At 59.1% G+C, this 22,467-nt stretch overlaps 7 protein-coding genes across 7 annotated transcripts; 4 read left to right on the forward strand and 3 right to left on the reverse strand.

The window, feature by feature from the left end:
• Positions 1–335: 335 nt before the first annotated feature.
• LY79DRAFT_9313 (uncharacterized protein) lies at positions 336–1,072 on the forward strand. The gene is made up of 2 exons (XM_060565227.1): positions 336–835; positions 900–1,072. Exon 1 carries the CDS (start codon positions 443–445, stop codon positions 788–790), a length of 348 nt encoding a protein of 115 aa, XP_060420650.1. The 5' UTR covers positions 336–442; the 3' UTR covers positions 791–835; positions 900–1,072.
• A 1,606-nt stretch (positions 1,073–2,678) lies between these two features.
• LY79DRAFT_9300 (uncharacterized protein) lies at positions 2,679–4,038 on the forward strand. Its single transcript, XM_060565225.1, has one exon. The coding sequence runs from the start codon at positions 2,788–2,790 to the stop codon at positions 3,811–3,813; it is 1,026 nt and encodes a 341-aa protein (XP_060420651.1). The 5' UTR covers positions 2,679–2,787; the 3' UTR covers positions 3,814–4,038.
• Positions 4,039–7,220: 3,182 nt separating this feature from the next.
• LY79DRAFT_9366 (uncharacterized protein) lies at positions 7,221–8,302 on the forward strand. The gene has a single exon (XM_060565230.1). The coding sequence runs from the start codon at positions 7,492–7,494 to the stop codon at positions 8,077–8,079; it is 588 nt and encodes a 195-aa protein (XP_060420652.1). The 5' UTR covers positions 7,221–7,491; the 3' UTR covers positions 8,080–8,302.
• A 38-nt stretch (positions 8,303–8,340) lies between these two features.
• LY79DRAFT_532728 (uncharacterized protein) lies at positions 8,341–10,527 on the reverse strand. The gene has a single exon (XM_060556312.1). It carries the CDS (start codon positions 10,299–10,301, stop codon positions 8,526–8,528), a length of 1,776 nt encoding a protein of 591 aa, XP_060420653.1. The 5' UTR covers positions 10,302–10,527; the 3' UTR covers positions 8,341–8,525.
• Positions 10,528–11,236: 709 nt separating this feature from the next.
• On the forward strand, positions 11,237–11,971 carry LY79DRAFT_664509 (uncharacterized protein; the record flags this gene model as incomplete). The annotated part of the gene is made up of 1 exon (XM_060562902.1): positions 11,237–11,971. One exon carries the CDS (start codon positions 11,237–11,239, stop codon positions 11,969–11,971), a length of 735 nt encoding a protein of 244 aa, XP_060420654.1.
• A 97-nt stretch (positions 11,972–12,068) lies between these two features.
• Positions 12,069–13,987, reverse strand: LY79DRAFT_532734 (uncharacterized protein). The gene has a single exon (XM_060556313.1). It carries the CDS (start codon positions 13,838–13,840, stop codon positions 12,548–12,550), a length of 1,293 nt encoding a protein of 430 aa, XP_060420655.1. The 5' UTR covers positions 13,841–13,987; the 3' UTR covers positions 12,069–12,547.
• A 6,467-nt stretch (positions 13,988–20,454) lies between these two features.
• On the reverse strand, positions 20,455–21,681 carry LY79DRAFT_503854 (uncharacterized protein; the record flags this gene model as incomplete). The annotated part of the gene is made up of 1 exon (XM_060553445.1): positions 20,455–21,681. The coding sequence occupies one exon, from the start codon at positions 21,679–21,681 to the stop codon at positions 20,455–20,457; it is 1,227 nt and encodes a 408-aa protein (XP_060420656.1).
• Between the last annotated feature and the right edge of the window lie 786 nt (positions 21,682–22,467).

Below are 22,467 nucleotides of genomic sequence, written 5' to 3' on the forward strand. Positions count from 1 at the left end.
CAGTTCTGTAGCCCTTCTAGACCGACGGGCGCGAACTGCGGGCGGGCGGGCAGACAGGCAAACATGCTGCGAGGCAAAGGCCGGGCGGGCGTGTGTCACAACAAGCCCTCGCGTGCCTGGTGGCACAGCTGTTCTGTGCCGCCGCATGTCCAGCCTTGCCCGTTGGCCCATTTCCGCTCGAGGGCGTCGTGTGTGTGTGTGTGTGGCTACACAAAAAGTGACATGCATGCACCGCCGACTGACATTCCCCTCCCTGCTCTCGTAGCCGCCTCTCTCGTTTTCCCGTCGAATAACAAGACGAGGAAGAACATGGCATGTTTTCGTACTCTATGTAATATAGCTTATATGAGCTCCCCCCCCCTGTCGCCCCTGCTTTGGTGCCTGAATATCACCTAAACAGCAGTGCAGTCAATGCATACACACATACAAAGCTCAGTCCCGGATGCCGCGCTGCAACGTTGGGCCTTTTGGGGCGGCCAATTCCACGCATCCCCTTGGCAGCGGACGTTCGGCCAATGGCACTCGCGTTGGGGCTCCCCCCCCGGCATTCGTTCATCTTGGCCCAGCCGGCTCGAAGGGTGGTCAGTGGTCACACGAGGAAGCAACGAGAAGACAAGAGTCGAGCCGAGAGGTTCGAGATGAGAGTCGAGTTGAGGGAGGGAAGGCCCAGCTTCGTGCCTCCGACGGCCCGCCGCTGGGACTTAGCAGACAAGCATCATCGTACGTCGGACACGGACACGGTCCTTCGGGCTCAAACTCTTTCGGTTTAACAAACTTGTCGGACCACTGACGCTGGCCGCGAAAACGGGATCAAGTAGGTGTATCCTTGGACAAAGTAGGTTTCCACACGCCGGGTTCGGGTGAAGCTCGAGTTCCTGATCCGCCCCGGGAAACACAAGAAGCTTTTGTGTTTTCCTCTCGGCCCATTCTGTTCCTTGCTTTTTTTTTTTCCCTAGCGCGGACGGGACGACGCCGCACAAGGAAAAGGAGAAGCAAAAAAAAAAAAAAAAAGGTAATTTACCCGGGACGACCCTTGCACGCGACGTTGGACCGCTCGCTGCGAGGAACCGAAGCCGGCCCCCGCGCGCACACTCTGCCTGCGCGCGCTCGCGCCTACGGACGTAAGGCAAATCATGATAAGAAATACTCGAAACATTGGATAGACGAAAGTGGACTGAGAGAGAGGGAGAGAGAGGGAGACCTATTCTACGCAGTAGAGACTCAAGCTTCCAACGCCCTTCCACGACTCCTCCTCCGTGATCGCCCTGGGCCGCCCCCTACCGATGTACGTCAGTCACATCTAGGAGCTGGAACGCCCTCTTCTTCTTCTTCTTCTATCTCCTTCGAGGGAAGTACCTCCGACAAAACCTCGGGGCGGGAGCTTGGGTGATTCCTCTCGCCAGCATCACCACGAGGCCTCTCTCCTTGGCATACCGGGGGGGGTGGGCAGCAAAAAAAACATAACCATAAATCCATTGCCTTGACAGAAGTCGCACGTAATACACTAGACCGCTCTCTTTTGCCTCATGCGTACCGATCGGCACGTCGCTTCAGGTCTTGGAGCGACCGTCATTCCAAGAGGATGGCTAGTCTGATACGATGCTCCACGGAGAGGACCGCCGCAGGTAGGAATCGGCACGTAGACCAGTCTGCACTACTGCCATGTGAGTATAAGATTTGCAATCCCCTTCCCGCGGAGTTCGGCACATCGACGATGATGGGTCAGTAAGGGCTGGAAGAGACTCCAGCAACGGCACAAAATCCCATCAGAGTCTAATAGGTCTGTGTCCCGTCGCCTTATTTCGCCTGTGCGATCCCCCCCCCCCCCCCCCCCAATCCCACTTTTCCCGTCAAGTCGACGCCTCTTTTCACGACTCGTGCCGCATTTCGCCCAACCCGTACGGAGTGCTAATACCTAGTGCCTCGACTCGAAGGGGGAACTGCGAGGAATAGGGGGGGTGCTGCTATAATGCAGATCTTATGACAATTGACGCCGTTTTGCAAGGCAGCATCACTGAACGTGCCGTTGGCGCCAGGCCCGGACGCGCGTAGTATACAAGATATATGCCACTGGGCTGCATAACAGCAACCGTACGGAGTAACATCGATCGAAAAGGCATAACCGCTGAGCCCCCTGTGGGAACAGACAGCACACTATCTGCTACGACGGCGATTCCCGAAACGGGGGGAGAGGGGGGGGCAGTGATTAAACATTATGCAGCTCTCGTTGAGCGTCACCTTGTCTCTATCCCACCGGGGAATCAGTTTAATCAGGTGTACCAGATGTCTCGGTAATCTTCATACAATGTACATCAATCAGTCGCCTGGTACGAAGGGTTGGCACTGGGCTCGGCTCGAGATGATGGGCATTTACCAGGCCTCCCTCCCAGCCATGGCGCCAGAGGAGGGAGGGAGAGAGAGCACGACTCGGACACAAAGACACATCCCTGCGGCCATTCATTCTCACATTGTTGTGATTTGTTCTGGAAGCCTTCTCTGCTTCTTTCCCACCCCGTCCATCGTCTCCGCTCTGCCCGGATTGCAACCTGTCGCTAGCTTCGATATCCATCCATTCTTCTCGCCTTCACCGCGACAACAGCCTTCGCCTCACCCCTCGCCTATTACGTTTCCCTAGTAGAAGCCGAAGAGCCCGGGACTGTCGATTCACCTCCTCCTCCTCCTCCTCCATAACCCCGGTACTCGACCCCGGAGAGTTGGACATGCACCCTTCCATTCCCTCTCTTGAACCCCCATGCTCCCCAGCAAAGGCACCAGCACCGGACCGGCATGAGACCTCCACCGTCCGTCGCATCATATATGACTAAAAGCTCTGGCTATTGGTCCAGATTGTTTGGACAGCCTGGAACCTGCCGGGCCCAAAAAGTTGACCGCTCTCGCAAATCCGAGTCCGTGGGGTCATCGCCCCGGGCAGGGGTTCGTTCGTTCGTTCGTTCCAGCAAAGGCCAAAGAACGGACGAACTCCTTACACCGCAGGTTCGGATGGTTCCATACAGCCCACTGGTGATCGTGTTTCCTCCTCCGATCGCCTCGCCTCGACGACACTCCGTCGCCAGAAGAACCTCGAGCCGGCTCTCTTCTTCCCTCTTCCCCACTCCTGCCCAGAGGAACATCCCACCTAGACGGAATGCCCGAGGCGACAGGCCTCGCCGTTGGTGCATCCCACAACGGAAAGACGAGAATGTTGGAGAAGGACAGGATCCTCAGCACCAAGTCCTCTGCCCTTGCAAGGGTCCTGGCGGGTCCAAAAGATGGTGCCTGCTGGTGCTTCATGGGTGCGAAGGGTCTTGCGGGGGATACCCTCCAAACACACACACATACTATGTACACACACACTCTCTCTCTATCCTTTCCTTTTGCATTCCTCTTCTTTCACTGCCTGATACATACACGCGTCAAGATTCGTGGCATTGTCAAAGAAGCTGCGCCGCCCGGCTGTTGCGACGCCGGACCACACCCGTGGCAAGCCCTTCACTCCTACCGTCGTATCAATTTGCACCGAGCCGAGTACGTCGCGCTCGGGATCGTCGCCGGCGTCGGGAGACATGGGCCGACGGCGTAGAGACAAACAACTCGAGTCGCGCCTGCATCTCCATCATGGCTCGTCGCCTTCACCAGTCCCAGCTCGGAAAGTATCCGCTGGCGAGTCATTGTGTAAGTAGCACAAGGCTCACACTCACGCACACGCACACACACACATACACAGGTGGGACTGCTCAATCGAGTAGCGTTCCGTTCCAAAAAGGGAGCCGGCAATTTCGAGACGCCAGAGAGATATCCATACTGAGTGAGTGAGCCCACCACCCCCTCGGTTCGAGATATGAGGGGTCCGATTCGATTGGGAACCGTCCACATCAACTCGCCCCCATGGGTAATCATGTCTGCTTCGAGCCGTGGGCCTTGCCCTTTGCGGCCTCTCGCACATTGTCGTTGGCTCGCCGCCAACGCGACGATATCGCCTTCTTCGTCCTCCACAGAACACGCCTCAGCGGCCAAGTCCCGTGCTGCAATTTCACAAGCCTAGTCATGCTCACTCTGTACAGCGAAGCCGAACGCTACACGCGGTAAGAGAAGAAAAGAAAGGGGTCGAAACTCTCAAGGCCTCGTAGAACCGCCAGGCCGGCCGAAACCCCCACACAACTTGAACGGCCTGCGGGGAGGAGAGAGGGCAGACAACATACGCCTTGTGATGTGCAAACAGATGCAGTTCAGCCCTCTGATCCGACGTAGGTTGCATTCGCATCGTCAGCGAATCTTCCATTCCCTTTCGAAATGCGGCACCCGCGGCCCTAAAGCTGCAAAGTTTGCCCAAAAATAGCCACCGCGGCGGCAACGCCCTCGGGGGGGGGGGGGGGGGTCGTCCAGCCCTGGGAAGCGTTGCACCAGACATTGGAACCGTCATTTGGCGAACCAAAAGAACCGCCTGCGACCAATCTATCGGAACGACGAGGAGGAGGGGGGGGCGAGATCACGTCTCCAGCGAATCCTGCACTAGCACCGACTCTCATTTCGCGGCTCCAGCAGCCTCCATTCGCGATGCGACTCCAGGGTAGCAGCCCGCGTGCGGCGTGCGTCTTTGACGTCGCCTGGCGTCCAGGCTGCATTCTGCCACAAGATTGCGACTCACCATTGGTGCAAGACTTGGGGGGGAGGGGGGAGGGGGTGCTCAGCGCAGCCGTCCGTCGCGCCCAAGAACTGGGCGTCTGCCAATTTGAGGGAACCAAGCCGGAGTGGTGTGGTCGTTCGTCATCTTGCTTCCCCGGCCCACGCATGTCCCGAACGCCGCTCTGCACTTTCCGGCGGGCGCTCGTCGGCAAGTCGCAATTTCGATCACCATCTGAGAAATGAACAACCGTCTCTCGCGTCAGATGGCTGTCGAACTCTGTCGAAACGTGCCGGCAAGGAGACGAAGGCAGCCCGCAGCTTCTTGTTCCGCCGCGTCTCGTGTTGCAATTGCGAATCCCCTCCGGCTCGGTGTAGACGTGCCGATGATATCCCGGTCTAGTTCGTTCGACAAGGTAGGTCTCACACGGAGATGGGTAGGGAGGAGGCAAAGTGCCTGGCCCGGTCTCCGTGCTCTTTTGTGCAAAGAGACCGCGAGGCGGCGAATCGCAACCGCTGGGACCTTTTGCATTGCATCACACTGGATATCTGCCAAACCACGAGTTTGGGGGAGAGAGCCAGCGGCATCGCGTAAGTGTTCTGTTGGGCCCCGTGGCTTGCTTGCATCACTTCCAGCCGCCGATAGGGCTTCCTAAGGATGTGCATTTCTGTAAACAAGCGTGATTCTCGTCCCTACGGACACCCGTTGCCGGCCCGGATCCTGCGTACGAGGCATGATATTATTCTCACCCGGTTGCGCCGCATCTTCGAAGGAACGCTGTCTTATGATACGACACCCGCCACACAGTAATGCTACATCAGCCCGAGGCCATGTTATATCGAACACAGCGAGGCTTCACCTCGCAGCGGTTTGGTTATCTCACACCCCCCCCATCTAGCCAAGTATTGCCTTTGGATAACAGGCCACTTGCAAGTGATTACACTCGTGGGAAAAAGCATGCCGTTCGCATCCAGAAGCTGTCTCTGAGTTTTATTATGAAGAAATCGTGCACACGAGAGTAGGTAGCCCGGTATGGAAGCGGCGAAAGCGTCGGCAGCCATCGGCTCAGCCTCGACCGATGCGGAGCAAACGGAGCCCCCGGTTACTATATATGGAGTGGAAGGGGGGGGAGTACCCAGCGGATTCAATAGTTCTCCATAGGCGCGTGGCTGCGGGCCAGCCTCTTGGCCGCTGCCTCCAGGACAATTCTGATATCCCTGGCTCGAGTTCGGGAATGGCTTGCAGAGGCGCTCCCCCCACGGGTACTCTGCTTTCTTTTACCATTTCGATCCCCTGACGCAGCATCCAGGAGGGAGGCTTTCGACGGCCGGTACACGCCGGGACGACGTTGTTGCCGGCCAACTTACGGACCAGTGCCGGCATGGTCCTGACGTCGTCGCCGAAGGGCCGCAGCAGGACCGTCCTTCTCGAGAAGCCCCCCGGCGGCCGTTGGGGAGGGCGGACCTTACGTTTGACGCCTCCTAGTGCAACGGATGGCGGCGGCTTTGGCTAGGGGCACCGACCGTTCCGGTACGATTGCAAATCGGGCAAGCCACGGGTGCCATACCCGCGTCGACCGCTGGCTTGGGACAGTGGTTTGCCGGATTGTACTTTGGAACCCTGCCAGCCCTCCTCTGCTCTGTCCTTTTCTTGTGCCACCTACTAACAGTGACACACGACCCCCATCCCTTCGATGACATCGTTTGGCTCCTCTCCGACGAGCCCGTAGATCGTAGCCGGACAGCGAGCGCGGTCGGTCGGTCGTCTTGGGGTTCGCGGCGGTCATGATCCCTGGCCGAAGCAGCGTAGCAAGCGGTATTCCAGCCACGAGAGGCGGGAAACCATTCCGCGGCTTCCGAGCACGTTCGACCAGACCCCAGGGATCGTGTCGAATTAATGAACACTCCGGCGGCGGGGAGGGGGGGGGGGGGGGGGGGCTGTTGTTACCCACAGAATGGAAGTCTCGGTTTGCTTGGAAGAAAAGACACTTTCCGAAAAAGCATGGATATTCAGAAGAGGGATGGCGTCCCAGGCCGCGAACCTGGCTCCGGCAGACCGGCGATCTCCGCATCTTGCATGAGTAGTATACCGCCGGGGAGATTCCGCAAGACCTAAACAGGGGATCGGCAAATGAACTGTATCGCTCCGCATGTCGAACGTCGGAGAAAAAAGAAAAAAGAAAGCAAAAAAAAAGCAACGTGGCCGTCAATAGAGCATCCCCGCTCGAGTGCGTGGCCCACGCCGCCGCACTTCTTGGCGGGACCTGCGCCGGGCCTGCGAATGAGACAGTTGTCTTGGGAGAACAAAAGGAACTACACCACCCCCGCATCGTGATAGCCCGATACGCTAGCTGCGCGACGTACGTCTGAGCGAGAGGTCGGATGCGCAGGGAGACAGACGCGCTTGGTACGCAGCCCGCTAGGCGGCTCAAGGTCGACGAGGGGCGGCTGCGAGCATGTCAGGGAGGATTTGCATGGAGCCTGGTGCGTAGGACGGAATGCCAAGGGGGGGGGAGGCGGCGGTCGAGACTAAGCTCCCCGATATACGGTCCCTCTGGCTTCGGGCGAGTAGGCCACGCTGCCGCATGTAGAACGCTTAGCCTATAGTTGATGTGGATGGACAATGTCCAAACTCACCGGTGGAAGGTTTCCACGAGAGCCGCTTGGTCGGAAGAGACGGAAGTAATTGACGCCTTCCCCCCCAGGGACACAATCCCGTATGGAGTTGCAATGAGCACGGAACTCTGTTCGACGGCTGGCTGTTGGACTCGAATGACTCGTTCACCTGATGCCTTGCCCCCCATCTTGACCTACCGAGTGACGAGAAGTGCGACGCATCTTGATCTGATGAACGACCTTGGCTAGGCCTCGATGCGGATTCCCCCCCAGCCCGTCCTACACCCACGTCTCTTTCTCTCTCACTCCCTTACACACTTACAGTGTATCTCCATCCTTATCCTCATCCTCATCCTCGTTCCATCTCCATCTCATTCTCAACTCATCCTCATCGACCACTCTTCCATCCTCAGACCCGGGGCCTGCAATCCATGTGGCTGCCAGCAAGAAATCCGTCACTTGTCTCGTCTGCCGAGCTCGTATATCAAAGTCTGTTCACCAAAGGTGAAATTCAGAGAAAGGCGGGCAAATAGGGGTGGGGGGCAGTCTGTTGAGACTTGTGAGCATCCTATAGAACGCATGCGTCAATTCGCTCGTGACCGAGAGATTGTGTGTTTCTACGTTCACGTTCGTTCAAAGAGAGAGAGAGAGAGAGAGAGAGAGCCGTCCTCGCCAGGTAACGCCGAGGCCCAAGCTAAAACATCTGCGGATCGGCACTTCTCCCCGTTGGCGATTTCGGGATACTCGCAGGCGGGAATGTCAGCGGGCGTGTGGTTTGGATCTAGGATCTGCTGCTACCGGGTCCGACCGAAGCAAACAAACAACCAAACCTTGACACGATGACCTTTGCAGCGCGGGGGAAATGCTCCCGCTGGGCTGCAAAGGGAAGTTAGCTTGAGGGCCCGGTTGACCCGGCACTTTGGAGTTTGATGTACGAGGAGAAAAACCGCAAACTAGGCGGGGCCTGATACGCGCTGAAGTGGCAGGGCAAAACGTGACTGAAGTTGACTGAGTTTGGGTGACTTTTGAGCGGGAGAAGGGGAGGGAAGAGGGTTGGGCCCCTATGATGTCGTGGCGTTTTCCGGCTCGTCGGTGCGAATAACATGGGGAACTGAGGTTGGTATTCAAATGCCATCCATTTTATAACGTACAAGAAAGAGTCTAAAGATTTCTTCCTTCACAAGGCTCTTCGTCGCCCGAGTCGGGCTGCTCCAATAAACTCGCTATACTACACGTGTCTCCCTCCCGCAGAGAGCAAATCTCCACCTCCCCCTCCCAGGCACACCAGATCACGCCTTGTCGTCGCCACGGCCCTCGTGGGGCAGCGCGTCCTTCACGAGGTCCTCCCTCTTCCCCTTCAGCCCGTCCTCCCTCGACACCTCCTCCTTCCGCGTCACGAGCTCGATGCCGACCAGGCCCGCCAGCATGCCGAACAGGTGGGACGTCAGGTCGATGGTCTGGCGGCCGCGGCGGAACAAGGCGTAGACGTGGAAGCCGAGGATCAGGGCGATGAAGCCGAGGCCCTGCGGGCCGTTCATGGGGTCCGGCGGCATGCCGAGCACCTTGAAGGAGTCGAAGCGGTGCATCCAGAAGTAGGCCGTCGTGGCGCCGAAGACGGCGCCCGACGCGCCGACGGTGGAGACGGTCAGCAGGCCGCGCAGCGTGAAGACGGTCAGGCTGGCGAGCAGGCCGACGGCGCCGGAGGCGAGGTAGATGGCCAGGAAGTTGGCGCGGCCGACCTCGTCGTGCAGCGCGGTGCCGACGAACCACAGCCCGACCATGTTGGTGGCCAGGTGGCCGAGCGACGAGTGGGAGAAGTTGGCCGTGAGCATGGTGACGGCGCGCGGCATGCCGTGCACCAGCACGAAGTAGCGGTTCAGGAAGCGCCACAGCGGCGGCACGCGCCACGCGAGCGACACGAGCGCGTTGAGGCCGATGAGGGCGCCGACCGTCGCCGTCGAGGCCGAGACCTCGGGGAACAGCCGGTCGGCGTCGCGGGGCGGCGTGTAGACCATGGCGAGGGCCGAGAGCGCACCGACCAGCAGCAGGACGCCGGCGACCGAGGGGAGAAGCCGCTCGGCGAGCGTCAGCGGCGGCGGGGCCGCGAGGTCCGACGTCGCCTCCTCGGTCCACCGCTGCATGCGCGGGCTCATGGGCGGGCGCTTGACGCCCAGGGTCGCCAGGGCGCCGCCGCCCGCGCCCTCGACGCCCTTGTCCTTCTGCTCGGCCTCCTCGGCGAGCCGCTGCTTCTCCTCCTCCTCCTCCTCGGCGGCCCTGGCCTGGTTCTTGGCGCGGATCGCGTCGAGGGCGCTGTAGCCGTACACCGGGTCCGCCTCGTAGCCCCCCTTGCGGGCCGCGCTTTCGGCGTCGTCGTGTTTGAGGGAGGAGTCCTCGTCGGCGCGCTCGGCCAGCTCCTCCTCCAGCGCGGCGAGCTCGTCCTCGGCGCGTAGGCCGGCGTTGAGGACCTCGTCGACCGGGACGGTCTTGCGGAGGTACGCGAGGGCGGTGTCGCGCTGCTGCGGCGTGAAGGCGGCCGTGTTCACGGCGAAGGCCGGGTCGTCGAGGGTGCCGGCGACGCGGCGGCCGTGCATGATGCGCAGCAGGCGGTTCGCGGCGGCGGCCTTGATGGAGGGGCCGAAGACGGCCTTGGTCTCGGCGGGGGAGAGGTCGGTGGCGCGGAAGCGCAGGCCGATCTTGTCCTTGTAGTCCAGCGGGAGATCGACGTAGTCTCGGAGGATGGGCTCGTCCTTCTTGGGTTCGTTCTTGGCATCGGGCTTGGGCGAGGAGGAGGAGGAGGAGGAGGAGGAGGAGACCCATCTCCGTGCCGGGAGGTTAGACGTCGCGGCGAGGCCCGGGGAGGGCCATTGGGTTTGGCGGAGCGTCGGCCATGGCGCGTGTGGCCTGCTGGAGACGGGTTTGCGGAGGGTCGTGCATGCGGAGAGGAGTCGGGACGCGGCGGCGGCCACGGAGACGCTGCAGCTGGTGCTCACGGCGCGGCGACTGGAAACGCGCAGGCCGAGGTGGAGGAGGGATCGCGAAGGGACGAGGCCGAGTGAGGTATTCATGGCTCCTGGAGCCGGGGGGCCGGGTTTGCTGCAGCGCACGGAGAGCTACACGCTCACCAATGCGCCGGCTCCAGTCGAGAAGAGAGAGAATAAAAAAAAGGGTTGTTTTCCTTCGTGGGAGAAAGGCGTCCGCCCTACAGTGGTGGTGGCGCTGTGCCTCGGGGCACGTTCCGTCGTCGTCGTCGTCGGCGTCGTCGTCGCGATGGTTCGACGCCAAAGATGTGTCATGGACCGACGGTAAATTCTTTGGGTTCGATTTGACTGAGCTAGCCTAACGGGGCGGCGGTCGGCGAGGGTCGCTTCCGGCACACGCCCGGGCGTGACTTGATCCCTGCGGCGCCCGTCACCTACCTAGGCTCAGGTAGGTACCGCACGCACCTTCTTAGGTAAACTACCTAGGTCGGCACGTAATCGATAAGACAAAAACCTCAGCTACACGCGTAATCGTTGTGGTGCTTGCAGCTCCGCCCAGGGGTGCGCCTTGGTCACCCCCGGTCAAGGCTACCCCCACCGCCCGGAACATTCTATTGCACCTTTCCACCCCGCGCCCAGGTTCAAAGAGCTGACAGAAAGGTTGCGGTGACGTCGCATGGCATCTACCCAGGGCCGTCCACCCCTCCTTCTTCTTCTGCCTACCTCTCTATCTGTCTATGTGCGTGTACATCGTACCTACCTACCTACCTACCTATCCCAGATAGGCAGTCCCAAACTCTCGTGCGCCTACTGCACGACACGACATCGTCATCATCATCGTACGCCCGCTCCCTAAGCCTGATTTTCCATTCGTTTCCATTTCCAGGCCATACACACTGCAAGTAACAACCGCTGACCGGCCGGCTTTTCCTCCCTTCACCAACCACAAGCCCAACCCCAACAGCCGCCCATCCGGCATCTACCCGTCGCAGAAAACACCCAAGAACCCGTCGCTCGCAACCATGTCGTCGGCCGACACGAGTCCGATATCCCCCGCCCGCTTCGCCGAGGCGCTGCGCGAGCTCTCCCTCCCGACGCTGCACCTCAAGGCCCTCGAGATCCGCAACTCGATCCTGCACCTGCGCTACTCCAACGCCCAGCTGAAGCCCTACGCCGAGGGCGCCGCGACGACGCTCGACGGCGCCGACGCCTCCGCCGGCCGCCCCGACCCCGACTGCGTCGAGGCCATCCGCGAGAACGAAGCCGTCATCGCCCGCATGGAAGAGCGCCTGCAAATCATCCGCGACGAGGTCGAGGGCCGCGGCCACTCGTGGAACGAGTTCCGGAGCAAGGAGGAGGTCGAGTCGGACCACCACCACCACCACCACCAGCAGCAGCAGGCCGGCGTCCATGCCAACGGGGTGAACGGCACTGCGGCCCAGGCGACAACGACAACGAACGGTCTCGGCGCCGCGACGGCTGAGGAGGAGAGGATCGCGGGACAGACCGCCGCCGCCGCCGCGAGCAACTCAAGCACCACGACGGCAGCCTCGCCACACCCCGCGTGGTTGGACGGCACCTTCCAGATGGGAACGATACGCAACGGCGAGATCCGGATGGACGCCGCACCAGCCCAGCCTACCCCGCATGCAAGCAGCACGGGTGGCCGTCTGTCGGACGAGGAGCTGCGCCGGGCCATGGAGGAGCGGATGAGGGACCTCGGCCATGACGACGAGGACGGCGGGATGCACCTCTAAGTGCGGGCGACAGGGCCCGTCACGGCATGTTTCACAATCAAAACGAGGCATTGACTTTTGGATCCACCACGGATGTCAAAAGTGGAAAAGAGGAAGAAAGAAAAGTAAAAAAGAGGTCATCGGGAAAAAGGAGATAATACCCTCGTATTCCTACTATTGCTTGCTTGCTTGCTTGCTTGCTAGCCATGCCACGATAAAAAAGAAGAAGAAAGGGAACAAGTTTCATCGCGACTCTGCGCGAGGACCAGATGTTAGAGGCCGTAGAAGTGAAGAATGGAAGCAGAAAGGGCCAGATATACTGTTTACCCTTGTTGCATCAACGCAACGTCAACAAGCAAAGACCAAAACACAGAGAACCGTCATTTCAGAAACCCAAAGCCGTATGCTTGCTGCTTTTGCACACATCTCTCATAACGCCGATGCCGGTTCCGTTTCCCAGTAATGCAAATGCTCCAGTCCTGAACGCTATGCCCATCCATAGGAGTAGTAATGCAGTGGATGATGGCCCAAAGAGGAAAAAAAGGGCCATTAAGAGTGTTGGATGCTGCGCCTCAGACTCGGTGGCGTCTTTCAACATCATGATACCGTCGTTGTAGTGGTGACAGTGGTGGGCGTGTTTTCGTCAGCTGTGCGGGTAGCGATAGGGTTGGCTGACGCCTTGGGTGTGATATCAGAGGTGGCTTTTGACGCGGCGTCGGCCTTGGTGCCGTTTGGCCGTGCCTTCAACGCCTGTCTAGTGTTGGCGCGAGAGCTGTTTATCGTTTCCAGTTGGGGCCGCTTCTGAGGGCTCGACTTTCCGAGCGAGTCCCAGGTGCGGTGTTGGGTGAAGTCGTCGTCATCCGAAGAACTCTCTTCGGCGGTCATGGGAACACGCCTGGCGCGAGCTAACCTTCGCCGCTCCACTAGTTCGCCATCTGAAGACACTTCGGACTCTAGCGAGAGACTTCGGCTGCGGGTCGACCAACCCCTGCTCGAGACCGTGGCCCTCCGGGACCGTCCGCCGATAAGCGACTCGATCAACTCCGACTCTGAAGGCGTCTCTTCCTTACGGGGCTTCTCCCCCTGCCGCAGCTTCTTCCTAATAGCCCTTTCACGGACTACTCTGTCTAGGGGTGGCTCTTCGGATGCCATGGTCCTCCTGCTCCCGACAGTACTAGTACTCACGGTTCTCGCGACGGGAACACGGCCTTCCATGAGCTTGGCTGGCGGGGGCGGCTGCAGCATCCACTTGAGGGCGTCCGGGCGAGAGGGCTTGCTCCCTACGATGGGCGGGTGGTATTCGTTGACGGGTGGGTTTTTGGGCGTACGGTAAAAGTTGTCACGGTCCTCGTCCGTGATGGGTTTCTCGAGTCCCAGCTTCTCCTCGACGTAACGCCCCGCCGTGTTCCCGGCCTTGGCAATGTTGTCCATGAGCTTGTGGCCCATTCCGGTGAAGTTGTGGCCCCAAAGCTCCTCGTCCTCTCGCTGGTACAAGGCCCTGTTCCACCCGTCACCGGACAGCTTCCGGGCCGTCTCGGTACTCGTTGTCGGTGTCGCGGGACTGGTGCTATCGACGACGGTGCTGGCACATCCAAAACTGGCGGTCGTGCTCGCCCTGCCAGCACTCGCCAGGCCTCTCTGACTCGTATTCTTGCTTCCCGACTTCTTGGGCAGGTGCGGGCCGGCAGCCATCTCCTCGGCCCAGAAGGGGTTGGTATGGAAGGGGTCCGGGTGGCTGTACAATCCTGGCTGCTCCATTTCGATCTTCCTCTTGATCTCTCTGTCTTCCTTGGCCTTCTTCTTGGCCTTCCGGAACGCCTTCATCTCGTTACATGGTGTACATGCGAGGTAGTAGAATATGGCCGACTGAATGGCGACGGGTAATGACATGTTTGTGGTATGGCCGTAACCCCGGCGCGGGGAGAAGGTCTAACGTGTAGCTGGCGGCGTCTGGAGGTCCTCATATACATCGAAGGCAGAGCTCAAGTCGAAGGTGTGAGTTCGACTGGGTGGTAGTGATGGCGGTGTTGTGGTTGTTGTTGTTGGTGGTGGTGGTTGTTGAAGGGGTGCTATAGATGGGGCCTTCGCGGTGGGCGGTGTCGAACGGTTCGCGGGATATATGGAATATCCAGGCGGGAGGGGAGAAAGGGACTTTAATGGCGAGGAGGTACAGTTGCAACATGCAAGGTGGATGTTAAAAGTAGCCCTGAGTGCGATGGTGGCCCAAAGACCTAAGATGAGGTACTTGGGGAAGGGAAAGGAGCGCGTGCCAGCTCCAGAGGGGAAGTCTAAAGCGCCATTGAAGTGAATCACCGGCGCAGAGCCCAAGACAGTTTCCGTATAGAGGCGTGGATGCTTTAAAAGTGGTTTGGCCTGTGCGGCCCCTCCAAGGTACTGGGAGGATCGAGGTTTGGAATTGGCGGACGGAAGAGGTTTCAAAGGTCGGGTATGAGTGAAGGCGCTGCTTTCGAGGGGTGTGAGAGCAACACGGTGCAACTACGCAGTGGCTGTCCCGTGCAGCCTGGGCAATGCAGTCCTATCCAGGTCCAGTACTATGCAGTAATGGTGTGTGTGTGTGTGTGTGTGTGTGTGAGACAGAAAGAGGAAAGCTGATGGAACCGTAGCGCAATGGCGGCGTTGGGGAAGTTGGACGCAGGATGGATTGGCGGGCGCGAACAGACGGGTCGGTTCGGTTTGGTCTGGGAAGTTTGAGGACCAGATGATGGGCGACGATGGCGGTGACGGGCCGAACGAAGGCTTGCGTCGCGTGAAGGATTCGACGTTGGCGTCTGGATACAACAGGCGGATGTCTCTACCACATGGAAGGAGGGCGGGCGATGGATTCGTTGGCGGTGCCGGGAGGTTCGGAGACAGGGAAAAGCGGAAATGAGACACAAGTGGGAGGGAGAAATGAAAGAGGAGGATTAGGGGAGGAGAGAATAATCAAGAAGACGAGAGAATTGAATACGGGGAATTGGACGTGAATAGCAGGTAGGTTGAAAAAGGGAGGCGGAGGATGGGTTGCGCAATTCGGTGCGTTCTCACTCTCCGTTGTCTGTCATTCCCTCCTTCTCTCTTCCAGGTCCGCTCTCATTCATCAATCGAAACTAAAGGGGGGGGGGGGGGGGGGGGGGCAATGAGTGGAGGGTCCAGCGGGGCGGAGACGCACTGTAAGTGTGTGTGAGGGGGAATCTGTGGGTTCCTTCCAGATGGCAACTTCTGCGCACTAACCGGGGTGAACGATTGAGAGTGGAGAGGGAAGGGTCGACCGGGGAGGGATGGGAAAGGGAAGGAAGGCAGGTGGTAGGTGGGAGGGATCGAAGACAAGTACCAGGTACATCCTTCCTCTTCCGATAACGTGGAATATTGTACTGCATACCTACAACGCCTATCCGTACACTAGGTTCCGTACTGGTAGTACGTATGATGTACCCCTTGGGTGAGGCGCCCCTCAGAATCAAACTATTTGATCGCCCTTGGCTAATCTCTCATTCCAGAAGGCCTTTGGCCGAATAATGTTTGTTAATTCCCCGACTGTGGCTTTCACCATGCAATTTACACGTACGCCAGAGGCCGCCAGACAGAGATTGCGATACCCTCGACGAATTACGGAGTACACAGTAAGCAGATGGGTTGGGTCCACTCCGCGGCACCGCGACACCCCCGACAATGGTTCGCGTACCTAGCCACTCGCAGGGCCTACACCCGTCCGTTTAGGTGCGACATAATCTGGAGTCTTGCACGCACCAAAGGTCCAAAAGTGCGTAGCGACGCAGGGGTGGGTGGGTGAGAGTCTGAGGTTAGGTAGTGTGTACATACATGCCTCGCAATCTACCTATCTTGCTACCGCGTGGCTTGTCTCCATCCTGTCTGCTTGCCTGCTTGCCTGCCTGCCTACTTATGATGGGGCGATACATATGCCTCCATTACATACCTAACCCCATCTCTGCAGGAGACTACGTCGTGTGTACGTGTGTTGTACCCGTACGCCATGCTGACACTGCAACCCAACTGACAGCACTGTGCCTCGTGCCTGCATCCGATGCCGTGCGCTGTTTGGTCCGCTTGCTGTGCCTTTCGTCCAGGAGGGCAGATGCTTGGCAGACTGAAGAGCCGGATGCTGTCGTGGCCCACCGAGTGCGTTGCAGTGCACCGCAACGATTCCTCGTCCAACTCGATTCCTCACCATCTGCTTCGTCTTCTTCTTCCCTTGTGCCCCTTGCCTCGCCAACATTCAAGCCCGGCGAGATTTTGGCCGATGTCCCTTTAGGTCAGCGCGGCGCACGGGTTGCAGGTCAATGGACCGAGGCCCCAGGACATGCATTCTCTACGAAGACTTGTTAACTAGGTACGCAGTTCCTAAAGTGGGATTGTCCAAGTACCGGGTACTTTGAAGATGCTCCCTCTCCCAGGACCCCCCTTTCTCCCCCCTCCCCCCCCCCCCCCCCCCCCCTAACAACAACCTAACACAACCCCCGGTACTACCCTATACATAGCAGGATTGGGAATCAGGCCGATGTTCGAACTAGATAAAATGCCATGCACTCTATCATGCCAACCTCGCCATCCTGGACACCTGTTAACTCGATGATTCAATAACTTCCACGATGGAATGCGGAGCCGGATGGAGTCCTATAAACTGCAAACTGGGTTACTCGCGCTGTGTGTCGCGCCTCTGCAACGGGAGGGACGCCTTGGACATGCTATGCCGTGCACGCTTGCCCCCCGCCAGTATCAGCCACAGCCTAACTGACATTTAGGCCGTTTCTACTAGTCATCCAAGAGATTGTGCTCACGGACAACACGCTCACATATCACTCAGCAACGCCGCAACTCTGAGTGAGCAACCAGAGGCGCATTCCGTGCAAGCAGAAAATTTCTCAAACTTTGTTCCATCATTTCTCAGCAGGCCGGGTGCCGCCGCAGTTTCCTCAGAAGTGTTGCTCAAAAACTGGCACGGCTCCAGCCAGAGCCGTTAATGTCTCACGGCCACCCAGCCCGATCTCCCGCAGTGACCGCCTGTTCTAGTCACGACTCACGACCGCCCCGGGGGGGACCCGGTGGCGGCAGCGCCTAAGCCCCCTCTGTTGAAGCGTCCGTGGGAAAGGGTGCCCAGCAGCACGTACAGCGCCGACGTTGCGCTGCTGCGGCTCGCGTTTCCAGAACGAGCGGTCTCCTGTCTTGCCCTGTCTCACTGGCAGCAAGACGGGCCTTGCGAGACGAGACCAGACAGGATCACAAACGCCTCTGCGTTTCGCGCGCCTTGCGAGTTTTACACCGCAGCACCGCAGCTTGCTTTTCGCCTTAGCGCTGCCGGCACGGCTCTCTGCTCCGTGGCCAGACACACACACATACCGGTACACAGAGAGAGAGTGTGTGTGTGAGAGAGGCAGAGACCGTATCATCCGATACCCGGTTTTCAGCCCTCAATGCCATTGCCCCGCTGGCTTGCGGTCCTGATTGATGGGCACGTTTGACATGGCACCAATGACAGACAGACAGACGTCTGACTTGACTTCCTCCACATGGCCGCCCAGTCGTCGTCGTCGCACATGGCCGAGAGTTTCCCTTGTTGGAGATCATGCCTGTTGGAAGCCTATCAGTTAATCATGCATGCTCACTAGTCCTACCGACTTACTGGCTAACAGTGCAGGTATTAGGTAGCCGATCTTCTCCAACTCTTTCTCCCGCCACACCCGCCCGCCCTCTGATTAGGTTACCAACCCGGACGTCAGCTGGGGGGGGGATCGAAAGCAAGTGAATCGGCAACGGGCCGATGCTCTAAACTAGTTACACAACGCATTATTTAGCCTCCCCCGATCGCCGCGGGTGAGCTCTGCAACGGCACAATGAAACCAAACTCAGCGTCGATCCTCGATGGGGGGGGGGGTTGCCCGCTCAAAGAAAATGAAAGATTGCATCATCCGCGGACGCCGCTGTGGGTGACGGGTCGTTGATGATATGCCCGCCATGCACGCCGGGTGCCGCCGGCATGGGTCCAAAACAGTCACCGAACCTAGGAAAGCAAACAATGGAACATTTTGGCGATGCAGCACTCGGTGGGAAGATTTGGTAACTAATCAAATTACCAACGATCCGTGAACATCCCAATCATCGCACCTCCACGCCCCCTCCACACTGGCCCTTTTCCCCTCCCCCGCCATCCGGCCACATACAACCCTTTCCTCCCCGGAAGGGAAAGCTCGCAAACGGAATTGAAGCTCTGTCACCTACTGCGTACGCCCCCACCCTCCCCCACTCTACCTATGCTTTACACTTTTGAGGCTGACATGCCGTACGTGATCCCCAAAGAGGGCAGAACAAACCAGCTCGCAGCACGACGGGGGCTCCGGGGAGGGGGGGTCTTGGCGGCGATGACAGAACCCACCTCATCGGGGAGGAAAAGTTGACCGCCATTGGGGGGTCGAACACGATGTAAAAATAGCTCGCGGCATGTTTTCCGTACTTATCTTGGTTATAGGACGGGCGAACACACACTGCTGCATCTCGTCAAGATGGAAAAGGAAGATGGGGGAAGTAAAAAAAGGAATAAAAAAGCTAAGGGGGAAAAAAAGGGAATGAAAAAGAAAGACCGGCCAAGGGCGCCGAGAACACGCGGCTGCGCCCAAGGGCCAGTCGAGCCATCCACACTCTCGCGGAGCAGAGCCCCCAACCCCCTTCCTTCCCAACATGTCACCACATCTCCGGATAACTGCACAGCACAGCTGCCCGCCCACGCTGTAGAAAAAGCACGCGTGTGCACCCCTCATTGTAACGAACCGCCATCCCCACCCCCCTTCCATAATGCCCCTTCCTCGTGATTCGACCATGCTCCTTCTCGACAGGCACCGTCCTCCCAGCGCCTCGGTTACATGCAAGAAGATGCAACAAGTCGTGCGCGCCCCTCCGCACGTCTTCTCCGTGCAACCGATGATTTACACGCAGGTCCATCCGTCCATGGATGAGCGAGTTGCGCATGTGAACCCCCCCCCCCCCCCCTTCGCGCGCCAATAGCTACTCGGATACCCTCGGGGTGCTGCCAAACCCGCCGCCCCCGCCCCAGCCAAGTGCCCCGGACCCGGCTTCCCCCACCCGGGGCCATGTGCTATTCTCTACTATACACTGTACTGTACCACCCATGTTGCCGTTGCTGCTGCTGCTGCGCGCCTCGCGCGTGCACATTGGCTTCGGAGGGCCGGGAGCCCGCGGCCCCGCATCGTCGTCGGAAGGCGGAAGGGCGGAGGGCGGTCAACGAACCGAAAAAACCTTACTTCACTCTTCCTTTCGTTCCCCCCCCCCCCCCCCCCAAAAAAAAAAAGAAAAAGAAAAAGAAAACCACTCTCACGGTACCACCCCGGAGGCCGGATGGCAGAGGGGGAGAGAGGAGGGGCTGTCATCCACATGATGAATCCAGTCCGTCCACTGCGCCGCCGGCTTGGCCGCGAGAGGGGGGGGGGGGGGGGCTCTGGTTAGTCGCTTACCTAGCTAGGGAAGAGGTAGGCAAAGGGCACGCGACGAGCCCCCGTGCTGGCGAGCGATGGACGAGGATTTGGAGCGGGTAACGGGGGCCTCTCTCTCCCCTTCTCCCTCTCACCCCCCTCCCCCCTTCTCTCTCTCACGCGCGTCCGAATTGGCCGAGCCCGCGATCCGATCACGTCGCACGAGGCTGTCGGGATCGTGAAGACGGGACTGGAGAGCGCGCAGGAGCGGCATGAACGTGGAGATCGCTAGTTCATCACTCGCGCCGGCACCATCCCGGTAGCGTAGCGGGAGGCGCATGGACAACTCACAAGGGACGAACGGGCTCACCGCCGGGTAAATGGTCGAGAGAGGAAGCAAAGGGGGAAAAAAAAACGTTTGAGGGAAAGAAAAACCTATTGAAAGTATCTAGCGCTGTCCCGCGCCAACACACACACACAACGACTGAAAGATGCATGGCCCCTTTTGCCATGTGATTCAACCCATTCTGCTCTCCGCTAGGGAAAGGCTTTTTTTCCATTTTGGTTAATTCCCGGCCTAGACTGATAAGCCCAACTTCCTCGTAGACATTCGTGATCTCGCATCACACTCCGTTCGTTTGCTCCAATCAATCAATAGCCGGGTCTCGGGGTCGAAACGAGAAGAAGGAAATCATGTGCAAACCACTCAGCCCGCTGGCCGATATTGTCCCCTCTCCCGCCCAACTCCAGACCTTGTGCTACGGCTGATATCTTTTTGGTGTTCGTGTATACGCGATAGAAAGCCATGGGCCCTGCCGACCGAACCCGCCACCTCGCGGAACGCGATCGTCGCAAGTTCGGCGCCCTTCCATCATGTCGGAAAAAGGGGATGCATGTGAAGTTTTTCATTTGTCATTTTAGATGGTTCCGCACTCCAGGGAGAAGTATTGTACAGTTAGAATAACACGTGACAGTGACGACGCGAGGAGAATGTGACCACGTTAAGGGGTGCGTGTCTGAAGGCGGAATATCCTGGACATGGACGTTCGCGACGACGGAAGCCGCTTATACATCCCACTCCTCCTCCTCCTCGGTGCTGAGAGCGGAGAAGGATCCGAAGTTGGACTGGACGGGCTTCGCGGGCTTGCCGTTCGACGCGGGCTTCTGGACAGCCTGGGGGACGGGGCGGGACTGGGCAGGAGCGGCGGCGGCCTTGGCGGGCTCGGGAGAAGGAGTGCGGTTCTCCTTCTTGACCTTCTTCGACTTGGCAGGGACGGTGTTCCACTCGTCGTCCTCCTTGAGGCGCTCGATCTGCTCCTCCTCCGAGGGGAGCGACGAGATCCAGTTGTTGGAGGCCTGAGCCGGGGCGGCGTCGTTCTTGGCCGGGGCCTCGAAAGTGTCGAGAGGCTGCACGGCAGGGGGAGCGCCGTTGGTGGAGGCGCCGTTGGGGGAGCCGGCGGTCCAAGCGGACTTGTTGCCGTTGACGGCGGCCATGAACTGAGAGCCGTCCTTGGCGGGGATGCCGGCAGCCTCGCGAGCGGTACGGCGCTGCTTCTCGAGCTTGACCCTGCGGTCCTTCTCCTCCTCCTCGCGGGCGGCCTTCTTGGCCTCGGCCTTTTGGCGGTTCTGGCGCTGCTTCTTGGTCTCGGCCTTCTCGGGGACCTTCTGGTTCTTGGCCTTGGGCTTCTCCTTGTCGGTTCCGGTCAGGCGAAGGACGGACGGGCCGCCGGCGGAAGGCTCCAGCATGTCGCTGACACCGCTGGGGTCGGCAGGCGTGACCTCGGGGGAGGCGGCAGCGGAGCTGTCTTGGACATCCTCGACGGCCTCGACGGCGGGAGCGGGAGCGGGAGCTGGCTCCTTCTCCTCGGTCACCTCGGCAGGCTTCTTCTCGGCAGCACGGGACTGCTTAACGGACTTGGTCTTCTTCTTGGAGTCTCCCGAAGACTTGCCGTCGAACTTCTTGCCTTCCTTGATGCTGGCCATTCTCCGGGCGAACTCGGCGTTATCAACGTCATCCTTGGGGTTATTGCTCAGCCATGTGCTGGGGGCCTCGACTGCGCTTGATGAGCCCTTGTCCTCAGTGGTCGACTTTGGTGCGCTCGAAGCAAAGGCGGCCTTTCGCTGCTTCTTTGCGTTGGTGTCCTTTCGGGGCTCGACGTATGCCTTGGCCTGCTTAGCAACCTGCGCAGGCTTGTTCTTGCTGCTGTAGTGGTAGATGAAGCCACCGGCAATCATAAAGCAGACGAGGTAGCCGCCCACGGTCTGTGTGGTCAAGAAGTCGGAAGCCGTCATTGTTGTGGTTGCTGGTAGCGCAGAGCACTACGAGGTAGATATTAAGGGGTAGTGTCGATAAGGCGGGTGCGGTGCAGCCACGGGCAGCAGCTTGTCGGATCAAGTGCCGCAAGCTCAGGTTCCTTTGAGGGATACGATTGTCTCGTTCGCTGGCTCACTAATGGAGAAGATATGGGGAGGTTTGGAGGCCTGATTGACGGTAAGTCAGCGATAGAGTTCAAGTCGCGTCGAAGCTCTGGACGGGGGGGTGGGAATTGTCCGAGGCTCTTTAGCATTTGGTGGCGAGTATGCCGATCGGCGACATACAGGTAGAGAGACGGAGAAAGGGCGGGCGCAAAGAAGATGTGGGCGCTCGATTGATGGATTAATTGGAGATGAAAGGCGCGGAGCGATGATGCTCGGGGTGGATGGTGAAGCAAAGGCAGGCAGCGGAGAAAAAAAGAGAAGGGGGAAGAAAGGCGATGGAGGCGTTTCGACCACGCGGTTGAAAGTCGGGCTGGATGTCGTGTTCAGATGCAAAGGTAGCTTGGCAAGGAGAGTGTGAGACAGGCAGAAAAAAAGTTACCAGGTGGCTTCTCAGCACCGATGGTCCAGATCCAGTGTCCAGTACGGTGTACCAGTTGGGGGAAATAGCTCGGGTAGGGGAAAGTAGGTAGGTAGGTAGGTACCTTGGGGGGGGGGAGAGGGTCCTGCGTCCCGTCCAAGGATGCAAAGGCCAACCAGCGCAAAGGAGCTACTGCTGCTGCACGCACACAAGGGCCAACGTGCATACATACTACGACGACG

Source organism: Colletotrichum navitas, assembly GCF_030913465.1.
Source record: "Colletotrichum navitas strain CBS 125086 chromosome Unknown LY79scaffold_1, whole genome shotgun sequence".
Classification (NCBI taxonomy): Eukaryota; Fungi; Ascomycota; class Sordariomycetes; order Glomerellales; family Glomerellaceae; genus Colletotrichum; species Colletotrichum navitas.